At 46.8% G+C, this 21148-nt stretch overlaps 1 protein-coding gene and 1 long non-coding RNA gene across 4 annotated transcripts in view; one reads left to right on the top strand and one right to left on the bottom strand.

Annotated features, from left to right (window-relative positions):
* DNAI7 (dynein axonemal intermediate chain 7) overlaps positions 1-6435 on the bottom strand; it is an 89261-nt gene extending 82826 nt beyond the window's left edge. The window contains exon 1 of one of the 3 annotated variants that reach the window (XM_081022816.1): positions 6304-6435. In XM_081022816.1, coding sequence (XP_080878942.1) covers positions 6304-6355 — 52 coding nt within the window. In that variant the 5' untranslated portion in view covers positions 6356-6435. Of the gene's footprint in view, positions 1-4783; positions 4882-5766; positions 5925-6303 lie in introns of those variants that run through there. The other 2 variants (XM_081022818.1, XM_081022817.1) reach the window with 2 other exon arrangements.
* On the top strand, positions 5031-18563 carry LOC308486533. Its single transcript, XR_013991134.1, has 2 exons — positions 5031-5785; positions 18408-18563. It is a non-coding gene; the product is annotated as an uncharacterized lncRNA (long non-coding RNA).
* Positions 18564-21148: the final 2585 nt, after the last annotated feature.

The raw sequence follows: 21148 nt of genomic DNA, 5'->3' as shown, positions 1-21148 counted from the left end.
GAGCCAATATATTCCAAAGAGGGACTTTTCTTGTACTTTGAACTTGAGAAACACATCATTATTATGATGCAGCGCCTGCTGAAATTAAATGAAAGTCAGAAGTTCCATATTACTTGGTTCAGATGCTAATCTAACAGAGAAAAACATCCTATTTTCTTTCTTCATCAAACTGATAAAACTTACTCAGCAGAGCTTTTAATAAATTCATAACAGATTACGTGACGTAGGTTAGGCGGAAACACATTGCGGCTGCCGCTTCCCCAAAGCCAATACGGGATAAACTGGGATTAGAGTCGATGTTTCTCACTTCCAAACTTGAAGATACCAGCCAAGTGCTTTTCAGTTTTTCAGCCTTCAAGAAACCGTTTCTGCTTTGGACTTGCCTGCCAGATAAAACTCTTGATGGAACCTCTGCAAGTTGCAGAGAATTCTGGCGCATGTTGCAAGGTGTGCAGCCAGCTCACCTGTGCACTATAAGCAGACCTGCTGAGCCTCAGCTTGAGCTCTGGGCATGGACAACATGGCCCCAATACACCATGTACAAAGAAAGAGAAGATAGATACCAGCGGGCAAAGCATTTTTCAGGGGAAGTTGCCCATCATAACTGATCTCTTCGTGACCATTCCACATTCATCTGCATCCATATAAAAATCCACATCCAAAAACATTTCAACATGTGTGATTACGGCTGACTATTGGGCATGGCAGCTGGGGCTGATGGGAGTTGTGGTCCAAAACCTCAAGAAGACACCGTAAGAATTGGTAGAAAATGTTAGTAGCGCTGAAAAACACCTTTATGATGCCTGGAACAATAGAACAAGGGTAGCTTAATACGACACTCTCCACTTGGCTAAAGTTCATCTTGGTCACCAGGGATGATGGGAGCTAGAGTCCAACGGGCATCTAAAAGGGTCATAAGTTCCCTCCATCCCTGCAACTCTAGAATGCGTTGGCTGAGGTTCCTGCATTGCAAGGGGTTGGGATAGATGACCGTCAGGGTCCCTTCCAACTCTACAATTCTCAAAGGTTCCACAACCACATCCAGCAGCCTTTGGAAGGTGCAAGGACTGGAGCTGTCACAACAAACACATCCAAACCCGGTTCACACGATGTCTATGCAATGAGACAGTGTCTTTTCTTGCGCGAGCCAGACTTTTAAAATACCACAGGTGAGCTTTAGAGCTACACAGACATTTTTCACCAGGCTTGGAGAAAGAACAAACAAAGCCTTTGCCGGATTATACTTTATCCTAGCCGAGCTTGCCACATTTAAAAAATAGGAAATAATCGTTACAGAACGTTAATAAACATTACAGAAGCCATCTACGGACAGGGTGGTGGGAAGCTTTAAACTCTCAGGAATTCCCCCACTGGCAATATGGCCATTTCTGCATATCCAGCACTCAGGACCTCTCCAATTTGAACCACAGGGACTCCGCAAAAACCTTTACCACCCTGCATACTCTGGTTACAGCAAGCGGCAGGCAGGCCACTCGCCACAAGAACAGGGAAATGGCACATCCACAAGGTCTTCAGTACTACTCGGCATCTAGATTTGCCCAATACAGTGGTACCTTGGTTCTCAAACTTAAACTGTTCCGGAAGTCCGTTCCAAAACCAAAGCGTTCCAAAACCAAGGTGCGCTTTCCCATAGAAAGTAATGCAAAATGGATTAATCTGTTCCAGACTTTTAAAAACAACCCCTAAAACAACAACGTAACACGAATTTTACTATCTAACGAGACCATTGATCCATAAAATGGAAGTAATAAACAATGTGCTGCAGTCACACAATCAATCAGTAGTTGAACTGGGTTCCACACAGTCAGCAAAACAAAACGAAAAAGAGCCGCAAAAACGCAAAATAAAGAGCAAAAACAGACAGACCTCAGCGTAACACTCAAATCGGAACCATAACACTCAAGGCGGACGCGTAACACAGAAAAAGTTCGCAAACTGGAACACTTACTTCCGGGTTTGCAGTGTTTGGGTTCCAAGTTGTCTGAGTACCAAGGCGTTTGAGAACCAAGGTACCACTATATAGAAAACAGAATTTCATTTGGTTTAAAGTTTAAACTCCTCATCCCCAATATTTGTTCATATTCATCTCTCAGTGGTTTTGCAGGTACAAGATCTCAGGCTCAATCCCAGGCATCTCCAGGTAGGGGCTAATAGAGACCCCTGCCTGATGCGCTGGGGAACAGCTGCCAGTCAGTGCAGAGGACACTCAGCCAAATGGGCTTGTGGAGTATAAGGCAGCCCCGCCCCCTTTTGCCTCTGGCCCCACCCACTTTTTGTCTGTTACTCCACCCACAATGGAAAGGACAGTTGGAAAGGACCCCGGGATCATCCGGTCCAACCCCCTGCAATGCAGGAACCTTTTGCCTAACCTGAGGCTCAAATAATAGTAACAACAACAAGAAGAACAACAACAACTTTATTATTTATATCCCACTCATCAACAACAACTTTATTATTTATACCCCACTCATCAACAACAACTTTATTATTTATACCCCGCTCATCAACAACAACTTTATTATTTATACCCCGCTCATCAACAACAACTTTATTATTTATACCCCGCTCATCAACAACAACTTTATTATTTATATCCCGCTCATCAACAACAACTTTATTATTTATATCCCGCTCATCAACAACAACTTTATTATTTATACCCCACTCATCTGGCTGGGTTCCGCAGCCACTCGAACCCATGGCCCTGAGATTAAGAGTCTCATGCCTTAAGATCAAAAAGACCCCCAATCCCTGGGGTATCAGGAGGGTCTCTCTCCTTTCCCGATGGACCTAAGAGACTACATAAAATCTCATTGGATGTACATAGCAAGCATGAAGGTTCCGACAGATTAGAGCAGACAGAAGCACAAAAGGAATATTTGCAAAATACTGCCCCCCAAGGGGGGAAATGGAAGGCAGATTTTCCAGGAAGGGGCACCCCACGCAGGAGAGGAACAATGTCCGGGAGGGATGAGGAGGAAGTGGGGCGCATCCAGGATGGAAGGGGCAGGAAGGTCCCCTTCCTTACTTCCTTCAAGGGGTGGTGGGAAAGGAAGGCAGACACCCCACCAAAAACACACTCAAAAAGTATCCCCGCCGCCCTACATGGGAGCCGGAATGACTCTCCGGAAAGTTGAACCACCAGGAAAGACTTTGCAGTGGAGAGGGGGAGGAGGAAGGAGGAGAGAAGGAAAAGATGTCTAACTTTCTGAATGTTTCCATTTTTGCCATTTTGAAACAAGGAAGAGTCACCATCGCGCGCGCGTGTGTGTGTGTCCCCCCCCCCCATTTTCATTCATTTTCTTCCCCCCCCCCCCCCGCGTTTATTTCCTTCGAAGACGGACGAGGGGAGGGGGTGGAGAAGCCCCGCAATGAAGGACAAGCAGAGCAGGGAGGGGAAAGACCCAAGTGAAAGGGCGCTGGCGGCAGCAGCATGCCACTAGGTCCGGGGGCAGAAGCGGCTGGCTTCGGGGGCTTCTTCGCACGGGGAGCCCACCGAGTCCCAACGCCGGGAGAGGGCGCGGCTGTTTCTCGCGGGGGCTACTAAGTCCCGGAGCAGAGGCGAATGGGGGTGGGGGGCTTCTTCATACCACTAGGTCCCGGGGCAGAGCCAGCTGGGCGGGAGGCGGCTAAACCCCCGAATCAGTGCCAGTAGACCTGGGGCAGGGGCTCATCCCGGGATGCCACTAGGTCCCGGGACAGGGAAAGGCGAAGCTTTTGAAGGCGCGGCTGCCCACTAAGTCCCGGGGCAGAGGCGGCCGAAGGGGGAGGGCTTCCACTAAGTCCCGGGCAGGGGCTCCCCACTAAGTTGCGGGCAGGGGCTGCCCACTAAGTCCCGGGGCAGGGGCGGGCAGGGGCTGCCTACTAAGTCCCGGGGCAGGCAGGGGCTCCCACTAAGTCCCGGGGCAGGCAGGGGCTGCCCACTAAGTCCCGGGGCAGGCAGGGGCTCCCACTAAGTCCCGGGGCAGGGACGGGAAGGGGCTGCCCACTAAGTCCCGGGGCAGGGGCGGGCAGGGGCTGCCCACTAAGTCCCGGGGCAGGCAGGGGCTCCCACTAAGTCCCGGGGCAGGGAGGGGCTCCCACTAAGTCCCGGGGCAGGGACGGGAAGGGGCTGCCCACTAAGTCCCGGGGCAGGGGCGGGCAGGGGCTGCCCACTAAGTCCCGGGGCAGGCAGGGGCTCCCACTAAGTCCCGGGGCAGGGAGGGGCTCCCACTAAGTCCCGGGGCAGGGACGGGAAGGGGCTGCCCACTAAGTCCCGGGGCAGGGGCGGGCAGGGGCTGCCCACTAAGTCCCGGGGCAGGCAGGGGCTCCCACTAAGTCCCGGGGCAGGGAGGGGCTCCCACTAAGTCCCGGGGCAGGGACGGGAAGGGGCTGCCCACTAAGTCCCGGGGCAGGGGCGGGCAGGGGCTGCCCACTAAGTCCCGGGGCAGGCAGGGGCTCCTACTAAGTCCCGGGGCAGGCAGGGGCTGCCCACTAAGTCCCGGGGCAGAGCCAGCTGGGCGGGAGGCGGCTAAACCCCCGAATCAGTGCCAGTAGACCTGGGGCAGGGGCTCATCCCGGGATGCCACTAGGTCCCGGGGCAGGGAAAGGCGAGGCTTCTCAAGGCGCGGCTGCCACTAAGTCCCAGGGCAGAAGCGGCTGGGGGGGGGGGAGAAGTGGGAGGCGCCCCTGAACCCCGGGTCACTTTCCCGCGGGGTGCAAATAGGTCCCGGGGCTTCCTCTGGAGAAGGCACCTCCACCCAGCCCCTTGGGGAGCACCTACCTCCTCTTCCTCCTCCTCCCGGGTCTCTCCGGAGGCGCCGCCGCCGCTGCGCGAAATGGCCGGAGCCGGGGCTGGCGCTGCCGAGCGCCGAGAAGAGGATGAAGGGGTGCGCTTTAAAAGAGAGAGTGTGAGAGAGAGGGAGCCATCGATACCCTCGGCAGCTCGATTCGGCGGCCTGAGCAGGCAGAGCAGGGGTGGGCGGGGCGAGGAGGAGGAGTGGGCGGGGCTGGAGAGGAGCCGCAGCCCGGGATTCTTGCTGCAAGATTCGCTTCTCCCTCGCGCAGCTGCAGCTGCCGCGCGCCGTGTAGATGCACAAGACCCGGTTATATAAAACGGCGGAGCTCTGCCAATCGTTTGCACGCTTCCTTGGGAGCAAAGCAAGCCTCCATTGCACGCACGGGGGTTTTGCATCCGAGTAAGCGTGCGTTGCAAACCGGGCTTGCAGCAAGGAGGGATTGATATATATGTATATTAAATATTTTTATTTTTTTACAGTAATTGATAGGCATGCTGCAGCAGGTTCCGCGCTGCCCTCCCAGTACCCGCTGAGCGCAGGGGCGGGGCGGAGGGGGTGGCTTGCTTCCAAGTAAACACGCACAGACGGTCGAGTTGGCACTTCTAAAATGCGTTTTTTTAAAAAATAAAAATAAAAATACAGCTGCTTTGAACTGGGCAGGTGATGGTTGTGGGGTTTTTGTTTTGCTTTTTTAGCGGTGGGTTATCAAAATGAAAAGAATCCCGACCTGTCATTAGTAATAAAAGACGGTGGCAAAATAAATCACGGCGGATGAACGACGGCCTGAAGGCACCAAAAATCACCCGGGAAGCAGGTTATTGGGATTTTTAAAAAGACTGTAAAGTACGTTTGTCTATGGGAGGAGCATGCCGTGTTGGTGAATAAAGTGGCGATCTGTCAAGATGATGTAAATAACAAACAGTTACATTTAAATGCTGTGGAAACTATAAATGACGCGAAAACGTACCAGGAACAAGTCACACGAGGTAAGGATGGTGCGTGTGTGGTTTTCCCCTCTTCCCTTTTGCCGAGAAATGTGACAGCCATGCAGAATTGAAACTGATCGTATGCGAGATCCATTTACATCACCCTGTAAAGCATTTCGGACCGCTGCACAGAACTCCGATAATTATCCTACAAAATCCGATGAACTAAAGGGATGCTGATCAAACAGAATATATACCATAAAACCAATAAGGCGATCCGGAACTGGATTTACAGATAGACGAATGAATTACAACGTCAGTGTTTTATGCGTTACATAAACGATGAAGCATAATGCCACTTCTTAAAAAAAATACTCTGAATTAATACTTCTGGAATAACTACCACCACCCCTTGGTTTTAACAGCCAGTAGTCATTAATGTAGCATTAGGCCTTTCAAAAAACATTGGGGGGGCAGGATAATTATACAGTGGGGACCCCGTCCACTGCCCCCAAATATCCTCCCCCCTTTGTACACGGTCCCCCCTCCCCATACACACACAAACACAACCCTCTTACCCCTCTCTCTGTCTCCAGCCCTTCCTGCTTTTGCTGTTTCCAGGACGTACATACAATTCAACTTCTCTGCCCAAGGCAGGTTCCAAAATAACAGGCACCTACTCTGTTATTGGCTGGTGAGGAGGAAGAAGGGCGTGTTACAAAATTTTTATCTGTGTGTACCTATGTACGCGGTGCAGTCAGCTGTGTTTTGTGTGTGTGTGTGTGTGTGAGTGTGTGTTTGTGTATTAGGCTGTAATGGGTTGCAAAGGTGTTTCGTAAGTGCAGCTACCCATTTAGCTAGCTGGCTGCCTGCAGCAAAGTCGCTTGGCACGCCTTGGAAAATTGCACCAAATCCCAGGGCTTTACCTGCCAAGCCTTACTGATTTGTCTTGGTGTTCATAACAAATGGTGCATCCTAATGCTCTCTTTATTTTCTTTTTGAAAGCAGCAAATGGGTTTGGGGTGGAGAGCCCCGATTGGAACGGCAGCCCCTCGCTCTAATCAAAATGTCTTGGAAGTAAGCCCCCTTGGGTTTGGTACACTTCAAAGTAGGGATGTGTAAGATTGCCTGAAGGGTACAGAGAGAGGGATTTCCAGCATTGCAATCTAGCAATTGTGCCTCTCAAGATCTGTTTGTTGTTTTTCCCCCCTCCTGTTTCAGCAATTGGGGTTTGTGGGGGGAGGAGATGGAATTTAGCCAGTGGTGATTTCTTGAGAATTCTCCCATAATTTTCAGAGTTACACCCGCAATCCCGGCTCTTCAATGTCATTCCCAGAGTAACTTGCAAAATGTAAAAAGCACAACGAAATGACGTTTGTAAATTAAAGATGAATCACCGTTTTTATTGTATATAGATCACCCACCTGAACCCAAAATGGCTAATGAATTTAATAAATAAGTTGCAAATATTAGCAGTGATTCCTGCATTGCAGCGGGTTAGTCTAGATGGTCCTTGGGGTCCCCCTTCCACCTCTACAATTCTATGTCCTGAATACAATGTGCGTTCTCTCCCTCCCTTCAATTTCCTCCATCCCTCTGCCCTCCCTCTTGGGATTGCGGGATTGCAAGTGCCTTGGGGCAGGGACCTGTCTTTTTGATGCTGCTCTGTGGAGCAGCGTTTAATTTAAATGCGTAATTCCTTCTAATAGCAAACGCAGACTGCGAGTGCTGGCAGAGTTGCAGCCAAAATGGGGTCACTGAGAATCAAGAGGGAGGTATTTACATGGTTGGAGGAGGAGAGGTAGCAGAAACAGCTGTGGGGGGGACTTTTCCCATCCTAACCCCCTGGGAAACTCCGTAAACCTGCTGTACCTAGAACTGGGTGAGAAAAGGGCAGCTGAATGGGTAGCAGCTGTGAGCAGCCCGAGGAAGTACCATATACCAGGCTTCCTCAAACTCAGCCCTCCAGATGTTTTTGGCCTACAACTCCCATGATCCCTAGATAGCAGGACCAGTGGTCAGGGATGATGGGAATTGGAGTCTCAAAACATCTGGAGGGCCGAATTTGAGGAAGCTTGCCGTATACCTTGGGCCCTGCCCATAAAAAAATAAAGTCTAGAATGAGAGACTAGTGTGATGTCTGCCATTTCCAGGAGTTCTTCTCATTGTGGGACTCCTGTGGGTTAGCTGAGAGGGTTTGGGGACCCTAGGTGAAAACTTGGAAGCTGAGAGAAAGGATGTTTCAGGAGGAAAATGAACTGATATTGAGATATATATATATATATATATATATATATATATATATATATACACATACACACACACACACACACCGTGTTTTTTGCTCTATAAGACTCACTTTTTTCCTTCTAAAAAGTAAGGGGAAATGTGTGTGCGTCTTATGGAGCGAATGCAGGCTGCGCAGCTATCCCAGAAGCCAGAACAGCAAGAGGGATTGCTGCTTTCACTGCATAGCGATCCCTCTTGTTGTTCTGGCTTCTGAGATTCAGAATATTTTTTTTCTTGTTTTCCTCCTCCAAAAACTAGGTGCGTCTTGTGATCTGGTTCCAGTTACAGATAGGTAGCCGTGTTGGTCTGCCATAGTCAAAATAAAAAAAATCCTTCCAGTAGCACCTTTAAGACCAACTAAGTTAGTTCTTGGTATGAGCTTTCGTGTGCAAGCACACTTCTTCAGATACACTTCTTCAGATACACTATCTGAAGAAGTGTGCTTGCACACGAAAGCTCATACCAAGAACTAACTTAGTTGGTCTTAAAGGTGCTACTGGAAGGATTTTTTTTATTGTGATCTGGTGCGTCTTATAGAGCGGAAAATACGATGTGTGTATATATATCTATATATCTATATATATATATAGATATATATAGATATATATATATACCTGTAACTTTGTATTAATGCAACATTTTTATATGTAATGGTGTGTTTTTGTAATGTTTTGTTTAAACTGCCGTTGCTTTCGGGTTTTTTATACGCTGCTTACAGATATTGTTAATATATTAAGTGGTACAGAAATTAAATAACCAACCAACCAACCAACCAACCTGGACAACTTTAAAAATGGGGAAAAAAATGTGGGCCTCTTTCTCCTCCAGAAAAGGAGAGAGAGAAAAACCAGCCTAAAATCGCATCCACACCAACCATTTAAAGCACTCTTATACCACTTTGAACCGGCAAAGAATCCTGGGAACTGTAGTTTAAGCGTGCCAAATGTTCTTAGGAGACCCCTCGCAGAGCTACAATTCCCAAACAAAGGTTGAAGCGTGGGATGTTAAGTGTCAACGGGAAAAATAAAGTGGAAAACTTAGGAAAGGGTGCAGGGAGTAAACTGGACAGCTACAGCCCCTTACAGCCTTTTATCGCAGCCTTTTTGCCAGGCTGGTGCTTTACAGATGTTTTGAACTACAACTCCCACCAGCCCCTTTTTGCCAGTGTGGCAAAAGGTCTGGCCTGTTGTGTCCTGGAAGAAGGCGCAGCTGGCACACTGGAAAGGAGCACTCTTGTTAGGAGGTGAATCATAGACTTGTAGCATTGGAAGGGTCCCTGTGGCCATCTAGTCCAACCCCTGCAAATGCAGGAAAGAGCCCACTTGTATACCCTCCCTATTTTCCAGATTACCAGTAACGTCCTCCATGCTCTTCTTTGGCAACGAGATGCTTGTAACTTCCCAAAGCTCAATTCTTCAGGGAGTGTTTACAGGGCGGCAGGCCTTGCGGTGGCAATTTGTCCGTATGTCACAAATGCTCAGTGGAACTATTGTGAAGGTCAGTGCGCACGCAAGTCTTCTTTTTCCATGGATGGCTAGCAAACCAGCATGCCACAGCACAATGTCAAAAACTCCCTGACGTCAAAGAAGCCAGGAGAATCGGGGCAGACTGTTTTGATTTTGTCTTTTCCCCCCATAGTAAATTACCTCTGTAAGGTAGTCCTGAATTGGGAAGAGCAGAAAGCCTTTTCTTTTTTTCATAATTTTTTATTTTCAATGCAAAATTAAAACAAAAATTACAAACATTGAATCCAAAATAAAACTATACAAACAAGAAAAAAACACAAAAGAAAAGAAACAAAAAAACCCACACATCTACAAATAAAAACCATATCTTCATTCTAATCTAGTCATTACATACATATGTACATATTGACTTCCTTCCTTTGTTCTAAGACCTCGAAATTTTTACTCTTACTAAGTTGTTGTGTCTAATGTAGATTACTTCTATCTTTATACTTTCAGATAGCCTTTTCTTTAGGGATTCCCGGTCTGATCCTGGCATCCTCACCTTAAGTTGGTCATTAAAGTCAGGGGAAAAAAATTCTCATACTGAGCACTTAACTCTGCAACTTTCCCAATCGAGTTCAATGGCAAATATAAACACATAACAGGGCATTTTGGAGCTTTAGCTCATGTTGTATCCATGCCTCCTGAACTCGTGTTGGATCTTGAGCAAGCTTTGAAGTTATAAACCAGGGCAGTGAACCAGCGACCCGCAGGCTATTTGGACCAGCCTACCAGCATCTCCTGGGCTCAGCCCAATATTACACCATACTACTGGCATACAGTCTGTGGGTGCGTGAGAGAGAGATTGTGTGTGCGATTATATGTGTCTGTTAAGGGTATGCAACTGAACTGGCCCTGGCCACTTTTGGAATGCGGCCCCTGACAGCTTTCCACAAGGGTAATGTGGCCCCTCTGCCCCCAAAAATATCCCCTTCACCCAGGGCTTTGCTTGAGATTTGGGAACCTGGGGGTTCCTAGGGTATAAAAACGAATCGAGGGAACACTCACTCTATGATTTCGCACACTTAAATGTTGAAACTTTGGACTGGCAAGATTTCCTTTGATCTGCAGCTGTTCTTACCCTGTGAATATTGATGAAAAATCCTCATCTTTAAGATCCCGGTTTTTACTGCAACAGACTAACAGAACTACTCCTGTAGACTACAAATTACATACAGTTTCATTTTGCTTTGTATTCTGAAATTTTCCCTCACCTTATCCCTTTCTTTCTTTCTTTCTTTCTTTCTTTCTTTCTTTCTCTCTCTCTCTCTCTCTCTCTCTCTTTCTTTCTTTCTTTCTTTCTCTCTCTCTTTCTCTCTCTTTCTTTCTTTCTTTCCTTCCTTCCTTCCTTATTACCACCCCCCAAACATGAGTATGTGCACAGGTACTTAAAGACTGTGTCTGATTAATGTTTGTAGGCATGTAAATAAAATGTCTCAGTAAACAACAAAATCCTAAATATGGATGCTCCTTGGTTTAGGATATAAAACAGGAAGAGGGAACCTAGGAACATAGAAAGCTGCCTTATACTGAAAGCTGTATCTAGAGAAAGCTGCATAATCAGAAAATGTCGATGCTATTTAGGGCAAAGCAGAACTCACATAAGCCTGGTCTTAATAAGCGATGGAAAGACGCTCAGGCCTTTGCAGAATGCTTTACAGAATCCCCACCTCACTGGAAGAAATGATGAGGGAGAAAGGCACAGGATTCCACATGATGACGCCTTTGGCCTTTGGCCTGTTTCCCATAGTTGCAGGAGCAAGATAAGGCTCCGCTTGCTACACACCTGGAGCCAAACTAAAGGTGACACTCTAGCAGAGGCAAGACAGTCACCTCTTGGGAATGCATTAGCTGTGAGATTCCTGCATCCAAATGTGTTTGGATCCTACTCTCTGATTAGCAGATATAGGAATGTAGGAAGCTCATACCCTCCAACATTTCTCTGATGAAAATAAGGACGTCTATTATTATTATTATTATTATTATTATTATTATTATTATTATTATTCCCTGCCCATCTGACTCTGGATGGCGTCCAACATATATAAAAATCTAATAAAACATTAAACATCAAAAAACTTCCCTATACAGGCTGCATTCAGATGGCTCGGGAGGTCAGATAACTCCATACCCTCCAACATTTCTCGGTTGAAGATAGGAACATCCTGAGGAAAAGCAGGCCAGTCAGGGATCAAACCAGAAACTAGGACGGCTTCTGTAAATCCAAAACTGTCCCTGGAAAACAGGGGCACTTGGAGGGTCTGGAAGCAACCTTACACTGAGATAGACTATTGGTCTATCTAGGTCAGTACAGTGGTACCTCAGGTTACAGACGCTTCAGGTTACAGACTCCGCTAACCAAGAAATACAGTGGTACCTCGGGTTAAGTACTTAATTCGTTCCGGAGGTCCGTTCTTAACTTGAAACTGTTCTTAACCTGAAGACCACTTTAGCTAATAGGGCCTCCTGTTGCTGCCATGCCGCTGCTGCACGATTTCTGTTCTCATCCTGAAACAAAGTTCTTAACCCGAGGTACTATTTCTGGGTTAGCGGAGTCTGTAACCTGAAGCGTCTGTAACTTGAAGCGTCAGTAACCAAAGGTACCACTGTAGTACATCAGGTTAAGAACTTTGCTTCAGGATGAGAACAGAAATCGCACGGCGGTGGCACGGCAGCAGCAGGAGGCCCCATTAGCTAAAGTGGTACCTCAGATTAAGAACAGTTTCAGGTTAAGAACAGACCTCCGGAACGAATTAAGATCTTAACGCAAGGTACCACTGTATTGTCTACAGCAACCAGCAGTAGCGGGACAGAGTTTCAGACTGAGGTCTGCCCTGGTCCTTCCTGGAGACTCCAGCCCCAAGATCTGCAGAAGAACAAAATATTTCTAGGCAGGGTATAAATAATAAAAAAAATTATACAGTGGTACCTCAGGTTAAGTACTTAATTCGTTTTGGAGGTCTGTTCTTAACCTGAAACTGTTCTTAACCTAAAGCACCACTTTAGCTAATGGGGCCTCCTGCTGCCACCATGCTGCCGGAGCACAATTTCTGTTCTCATCCTGAAGCAAAGTTCTTAACCCGCGATACTATTTCTGGGTTAGCGGAGTCTGTAACCTGAAGCATATGTAACCCGAGGTACCACTGTATTATTATTATTATTATTATTATTATTATTATTATATATTTCTTACCAATAAATCTTTTTGAAAGTTTGAGAACCGCTGTCTTGATGGATCCTGCTGCTACTTTTGCCCAATAGGGAGAGAAGGCTAGTTTCTGATGTATGTAGATTAAGAACTGTACTTAGAGGCGAGGTTTAAAGGTGTGCATCAAGTTCCACTAACATGTCAGGACTTCCACCGATACCTATAGCCTCTCCGTTAGTGGAACATGAAGATAGGATTGCACCCTTAGGCTGGGGGGAAATGATCAGGAGAATCAGGGAAATGATGCAGCAGGAAGGGTTAATCTCGCCCCCAACCCCAGCGCACCACCACCAATCCCGTTCAACAATTGCCCCCCTCCACTGGCTATTTTTAACTTTTAAGGAAGTGCAGGTACATAGATCTCTTGTGAATCATCTGCTTATACTATTAAGTGCAGGGGGTCCCCCTCCACTCTAGAGTTCCCACCCACTGTCTATATTTGGAGGTGGTACAGTCCCTAAAGAGCTGTGCCACATGATTTTTCAAAATGCGTAGATCACCCCTTGCTCCCGACCACATGAGTGCAAGGATTAGCTTAGGAAAGCAGAGTTTTTGTTGTGTCCGGCTGGGAAAGAACGGTTTTTCCTTTGAGCAGAGATCAAGGGCTTGTTCTCATGAATGGCTTGTATTATTTTGCATGACATTTCAGGAATGCCTTTTTCCCCTCCTTTTTTTGTTCCACAAACACGCAATCTTTTCACACGTCCTTGTCTTGCTTACTGCAATATTTCATCCCAAAGCAAAGCTGCAGCAGAAAACCCAAAACTAATTTGGAGGGTTGACTAGTTGTCAGTTTTATTATTTTGATTAAAAACAAAATGTACTTTATGCTGTGCAGAAATATTGCTTTGTGTTTCCACGTTGCTCTTCCATAGATGGGACTGTTTAAAAAAGGTCAGGGTATTTCAGTTGATCCAAAATATGGTGGCCAGATTGTTATCTGCAGCCCAAAGAATAAAAAACATATTACTCTGATCCTTCAACATCTGCATTGGTTGCCTATCTGTTTCTGGGATCAGTGTAAGCTGCTGATTTTAGGGCTTAACATGATTTACAGTGCTTCCAGATGGGGACTTAATATGACAAACAGATCACTAAGATATAACAAGCAGCTCATTGGGAATAAGTATTTTTAACGGGAAAGCATAAATCCATAATTTAATGGCGGTGGGAATATAGGCCGACACTTTGGTGCCAGCAATATTGTGTGGATGCTGCAAAGGAAAACCTGCATACACAAGGAACATTGATCCCATGGTGAATTCTTACCTGGAAGCACCTCGGGACTTGTGTTGTTGTTGTTTAGTCGTGTCTGACTCTTTGTGACCCCATGGACCAGAGCATGCCAGGCACTCCTGTATTCCACTGCCTCCCACCACAGCTGTCAACTTTTCCCTTTTCTTGCAAGGAATCCTATTCGGAATAAGGGAATTTCCCTTTAAAAAAGGGAAACGTTGACAGCTATGGCCTCCCACAGTTTGGTCAAATTCATGTTGGTAGCTTCAAGAACACTGTCCAACCATCTCGTCCTCTGTCGTCCCCTTCTCCTTGTGCCCTCAATCTTTCCCAACATCAGGGTCTTTTCCAGGGAGTCTTCTCTTCTCATGAGGTGGCCAAAGTATTGGAGCCTCAGCTTCACAATCTGTCCTTCCAGTGAGCACTCAGGGCTGATTTCCTTCAGAATGGAGAGGTCTGATCTTCTAGCAGTCCATGGGACTCTCAAGAGTCTCCTCCAGCACTATAATTCAAAAGCATCCATTCTTCGGCGATCAGCCTTCTTTATGGTCCAGCTCTCACTTCCATACATCACTACTGGGAAAACCATGGTTTAACTATAGGGACCTTTGTTGGCAAGGTGTTATCTCTGCTAGGCTACCATATGAGACTGCCTGCTCTTGCAGTTAAGATCACAGGGTTGTGGGAGATCCTCTAGGCTGATCCTTGCCAATACAGTGGTACCTCAGATTGCATACGCTTCAGGTTACAGACTGTGCTAACCCAGAAATATTACCTCGGGTTAAGAACTTTGCTTCAGGATAAGAACAGAAATTGTGCAGCGGCAGTGCAGCGGCAGCAGGAGACCCCATTAGCTAAAGTGGTGCTTCAGGTTAAGAACAGTTTCAGGTTAAGAACGGACCTCTGGAACGAATTAAGTACTTAACCCAAGGTACCACTGTACAGGAAAACTTCCGCTACAGCATCCGTCATATGTGCCCATCTAGTCTTTGCCTAAAATCCTTGAATGAAGGAGAGTCCAGCACTTTCGGAGGCAGCCCGTTTCACTTTCAAAGAGCTCTTATCATCTGATGCTGGCCTATCCGCTTCAGCTAGACCAAGAAAAAATTATCTGAAAATAATACAAAAATGGCACAGTTCGCGGTTCCTTCACACATATGTGGCGACTCTGCGCCAAAGTTGTCCAGTTCTGGGATGAGATATTTTCAGAAGTAACATAAACACTGGGAAAACCTCTGAAAGGAAAAAGGGAAAAAACCCACCTGAAATAGCATTCTTAGCTCTATTCAGCAGAGACAACAAAGGGTTGTTATATAAACATTTACCTGATTACTTACTAATGGCAGCAAGAATATTGAAAGCCAGAAAATGGAAAGAAGCAAAGGGTTGAAATGTACAAGACTGGTTTAATGAAAAAAGAGAAATTTGCAACCTTGGATTTGAATTGTTCTTTTTTCTTTTTTCTATGGAATTGTTTTTAATCGTTTTTCGTGTTGGTGTTTTTACTGCGGAATTGCTTTGAGATATGTTATGGAAAGCTCTTTGTAAATGAAATCAAGTTTTTAAAAAAATGAATACACACACACACATACATATTTATCCAGAGATGTTATGGCGGTTTTCTTTACTCTCCTACACCTCCTTTAATAAATACCAAATGGAAGGTTTTCCTCTCTGTGAAATGATTCATTTCCTCTTCCCTTCCTTTGAAAAGCACTTTAGCTGAGAACTGTCAATAAATCTCTCCTCAGTTAAGGGCAAATCCTCCACATCGCTCATCTCCGCCGCTAAGCCTGCCGTGAGTAAGCTGCTTGCTTACGTCTTTGTACCCCATAAACTGGATCTGCCCGCTTCCTCCAGAGCAACACTTTTGAACCTTGGGCAGTTGTGTGTATTTTTCACTTTCCACCTGCAAAACACAGCCTCCTCTCCTCTCTTTATTGGAAAAAAATGGATAAAGAAAAGTCCCCCACACTCTCCTCCACGCTCTCATATAATGCTAGAACTTGTTGGAAAACTCAGATCAAATTCACACTGTTGTTGTTGTTGTTGTTGTTGTTGTTGTTGTTGTTATATCCTGACCATCTGGCTGGCTTGCCCCTGCCACTCTGGGCAGCTCCCAACACATATAAAAACATAATAAAACATCAAACATTTAAAACTTCCCGATACAGTGGTACCTCGGGTTACATACACTTTAGGTTACAGACGCTTCAGGTTACAGACTCCGCTAACCCAGAAATAGTACCTTGGGTTAAGAACTTTGCTTCAGGATGAGAACAGAAATCGTGCGAGGGCAGCACAGCGGCAGCAGGAGGCCCCATTAGCTAAAGTGGTGCTTCAGGTTAAGAACAGTTTCAGGTTAAGAACAGACCTCCAGAACAAATAAAGTTCTAAACCCGAGGTACCACTGTACAGGGCTGCCTTCAGTTGTGTAGTTCTTTATCTCCTTGACATCCGAAGGGAGGGCGTTCCACAGGGCGGGTGCCACTACCGAGAAGGCCCTCTGCCTGGTTCCCTGTAGCTTCACTTCTCGCAGGGAGGGAAATGCCAGAAGGCTCTCGGAGCTGGACCTCAGTGTCTGGACTAAATAATGGGGCTGAAGTATACTGGGCTGAGGCCGTTTAGGGCTTTAGCACCAACACTTTGAATTCTGCTTGGAAACTCACTGGGATCCTTTAGGACTGGTATTATATGGTCCCGGTGGCCACTCCCAGCCACCAGCCTGGCTGCCGCATTCTGGATTGGTTGTAGTTTCCGGGTCACCTTCAAAGGTAGCCCCACGTAGAGCACATTGTAGTAGTCCAAGCGGGAGATAACCAGAGCATGCACCACACTGGCGAGACAGTCCGCGGGCAGGGAGGGTTTCAGCCTGTGTATCAGGTGGAGCTGGTAGACAGCTGCCCTGGACACAGCACTAGGCTATGTTCTACCTCCACTTTCAGAAGTGTTACGTCTCTGGTCACCAGTTGCCGGGTGGTGGGGAAAGTCACATGCAATAAAAGCAAGACTTTACCTACCTGTGAACTTACAATCTGGAGCAGCAGAAAACAAGCTTACTCCATCTTCCATGTGACAGCCCTTGAGATATTTGTAGGCAGCTGCCCTACCTCCTCTCAGGGTCCTCTTTTCCAGGGGATTCATTCTTCCTAAACATTAGGAAGAACTTCCTGACAGTAAGAGCTGTTCGACAGTGGAATTTGCTGCCAAGGAGTGTGGTGGAGTCTCCTTCTTTGGAGGTCTTTAAGCAGAGGCTTGACAACCATATGTCAGGAGTGCTCTGATTGTGTTTCCTGCTTGGCAGGGGGTTGGACTCGATGGCCCTTGTGGTCTCTTCCAACTCTATGATTCTATGATTCTAAGTTACAAGAAAGGAGGTTCCAACTAAGTATCAGGAGGAACTTTCTGCCAGCAAGAGCTGTTCAATAGTGGAACGGACTCCCTTGGGAGGTGATGGACTCTCCTTCCATGGAGGTCTTTAAGCAGAGGTTGGATGGCCATCTGTCATGGATGCTTTAGTTGAGATTCCTGCATTGCAGGGGGTTGGACCAGATGACCCTCAGTATCCCTTCCAACCCTACAATACTGTGATTCTATGATGATGAAATATACTCGGAGTTGAGTGTTGATTCCATGCTCTTTATTTCAGCTCATGGTAAACAGTGCATGACTGCTTTCCCCAAAAACCTCTGGCTATACAGTGGTACCTCAGGTTAAGAACTTAATTCATTCTGGAGGTCCATTCTTAACCTGAAACTGTTCTTAACCTGAAGTACCACTTTGGCTAATGGGGCCTCCCACTGCCACTGCCACCGCACGATTTCTGTTCTCATCCTGAAGCAAAGTTCTTAACCCGAGGTACTACTTCTGGGTTAGCGGAGTCTGTAACCTGAAGCACCTGTAACCTGAAGCGTCTTTAACCTGAGGTACCACTGTATATACATTATTTACACAATGGGTCCAGTGTGATTGGCTGATTCAACTCCCCTCCTGGAGCTGGACTAGGCGGCTCCTGCAGACCAACCAGGTTGCTGCCTTTTAGGATCCTCCCTGCCTATTGTTCTAGGATCCAAGCTCAGTACATAACAGATGATCCCCTATGAAGCCCCCACACACCTGCAAATGTGCTGCATACAGCGGGTTAGAGGTGGGGGTGGAAGAACTAATTAATTCTCTTCCGATCTTGTAATCAGCACCACATTTCTCCCATATGTCGTTCTTTCTGATGGTGGGAATCCTGTGGGCTTCTAACAATTAAAATTAAGTTGTAAATGGGAAGATGATCAAAGGGTTCTTCTGGAGGGAAACCCCCGCCATCAATTTATCTGATCAAATGCTACTCTGCCTACACACTTCCCCAGCGTATTGGAAGTCTCACTTCCCACTCAAAAGTCGGAAGACTTTTTTTAAAAAAAGTTTAACTTTTCAAATTTATTTTCAGAAAAACCATTTCATCGATCCCGGCATCCATCTGTCTCCGGGAGACAATGGAAGAATGCGCCTTTGGGGGTGAAGTCAACCTGTTGGAAGGTTACAGAGTCTTTACGAACATTTGATTAAAATGGACAAAAAATGTCAGAAGCTTGTTGACTGGAAATGTCTGGGCCAATCTTTTATTTATTTGCTGCACTTCTATGCTGTTTCTCTCTCCCCCGATGCAATCTAGGCCGTTCTTTTTATTTTAATAAAAGGACAACATTGCTGTGTCTCGACCCAGTGACACCACAGGGAAGGCACAGCAAGGCTGGCCAGAAGCTATATTATAATTGCATCTTGTGCACACTTAACTTGTGAGATTTCAACCTTGCACGGTTGAAGGCCGGACGGTTGAACTCACAAGCATTAAATGCACACATTTTCTGGGCGCAAAAGCATTAAAAACAAAACATTTATTCAAAGTTACAATACAATACAGTTACAACACAATACGTTTTCAATCAATGTATCCCTTCCACAGACACCTCTGTGATGATGGTGGCATTAAAATACCTGGGAGCCAGCGTGGTGTAGTGGTTAAGAGCGGTGGACTTGTAATCTGGGGAACCGGGTTCGCATCCCCGCTCCTCCACATGCAGCTGCTGGGTGACCTTGGGCTAGTCACACTTCTCTGAAGTCTCTCAGCCTCACTCACCTCACAGAGTGTTTGTTGTGGGGGAGGAACGGAAAGGAGAATGTTAGCCGCTTTGAGACTCCTTAGGGTGGTGATAAAGGTAAAGGGAGTCCTGACCATTAGGTCCAGTCGTGGCTGACTCTGGGGTTGCAGCGCTCATCTCGCTTTATTGGCCGAGGGAGCCGGCGTACAGCTTCCGGGTCATGTGGCCAGCATGACTAAGCCGCTTCTGGCAAAGCAGAGCAATGCACGGAAATGCCGTTTACCTTCCCGCCAGAGCGGTACCTATTTATCTACTTGCACTTTGACATGCTTTCGAACTGCTAGGTTGGCAGGAGCAGGGACTGAGCAACGGGAGCTCACCCCGTCGTGGGGATTCGAACCGCCGACCTTCTGATTGGCAAGTCCTAGGCTCTGTGGTTTAACTCACAGCGCCACCCGCGTCCCTTAGCGAATAAAGCAGGATATCAAATCCAAACTCTTTTTCTTCTTCTGTTCTTCTTCAATAAAGAAAAGGGGAAACCAGATCATGTCAAAGGTATCTTTTTTGAGATGACCTTGATTAGTCGCCAGTGGTAAATAAGGCATTCTGACAGAGCAATGCTCCAGATGTTATTAACCCAAGCATACTTTTCAGCCCTCTGCCTTGCTTACTGGGCAAGGCCTGCTCAGTGCACCGGCTCCAGAAGAATAAGGATGCTACTAGCACAGGGGCAGTTCCAATTAGGCGGTTTGAGTATACATGTCTTTGCATAAGCACGAAACCCTTAGAACCAAACCCCACATAACAGACACCTGGTTCCTCAGGGGAAGGGGGACTGTGAAGCACCTGGGCTCTGGCCCTACAGGCCTTGGGGTCCAGTGAGTTCTTTTCAGGGTTCCCGTCCAACAGCATCAGTTGTGGTGGTCCTATGATCTCCAGCAGCTTCCCCAGAGCCCTGGACCTGATCTGCCTTTCTGGCTGGTGCCTCTGCAGCCTCTGACTGTGTCTGCATTTCTGTTGGAGTCGGAATATATAACAAGGGCAGAGAAGCTCAGGACCGAGGGCTGAATGAGGCCCTCTGAGGCTCTGTCTGGGCTTAACCTGGGTTCAAATATGGGATCACAGTTAAACTCTCTACTTGACCATAATATGTAACCAAGTCCCCCAACTCCTTGCGACCTGAGAACCAGGCCAGTGTTTATATACTGCTTTCATTTTACCTTACCTAGTATTTTATATTCATGTTGCATTTCAGCTGCTGTTCAGCTGCTATGTGTTTCGGAAAGTTGTTTGTTCCCCGTGCATTTGTGCGCCTCGAGATGTGAGCCAATTTTGCCCGATGGTTCCTGAGATCGAGTGCTAAATTTGGATGCCGTTCTCACTCAAGGTGACGGACTCAGCCTTTTGGAATCACACCAGTTTCAAAACTGCACTGATTTGCTTGGCTTCTTAGACTTCCCAAGCAACCTTGGGCGTGAGGCTGCTAGTATACGTACACACACATAAATAGAAACTGCTTATATTGCTGTTGAAGTCCAAGGCCTCCTCTTTAGGGTTCACCCACCACACTGGAGTAAGAGGGCAAATATGTTGACTCAGCTTCAACTGTTGCAAACATGGGAAGAGGAAGGAAAACCCATTTGCCCTTCCTCTTCCCTCCCCAAATATCTGAGGACTCTCTCCGTGATGACTGAGTCATTACTGCATTGATCTAATTCTTTCCCTCTGCTGGATGCTGAAATGCAAATGTAGCATTACTTTTGTGGGTCTGTCGAGAGAGCCTAATATTGACGAGGATTTCATGTCTGTAGTGACATTTCTGTTCCTGCTTGTACAACACTTTCAAATTGATGGCGTCTCCCTGCTCCTACCCACACAGACATGTTACACCTGAACTGCAGACACCGTGGCAAATCCTACAGACTGAAAGCAAACCAGGCAGAGTGACCCTGCCTAAGTACATCTTTTTTAAAAAAAGGTATAGGACCCCTGACAGTTAAGTCCAGTCACAGATGACTCTGGGGTTGTGGCGCTCATCATCAACTGTCCGCAGACAGTTTTTCCGGGTCATGTGGCCAGCATGACTAAG

Source organism: Podarcis pityusensis, assembly GCF_964106645.2.
Source record: "Podarcis pityusensis genome assembly, chromosome: 10".
NCBI lineage: Eukaryota > Metazoa > Chordata > Lepidosauria > Squamata > Lacertidae > Podarcis > Podarcis pityusensis.
This window is presented reverse-complemented; position numbering and strand designations above follow the sequence as displayed.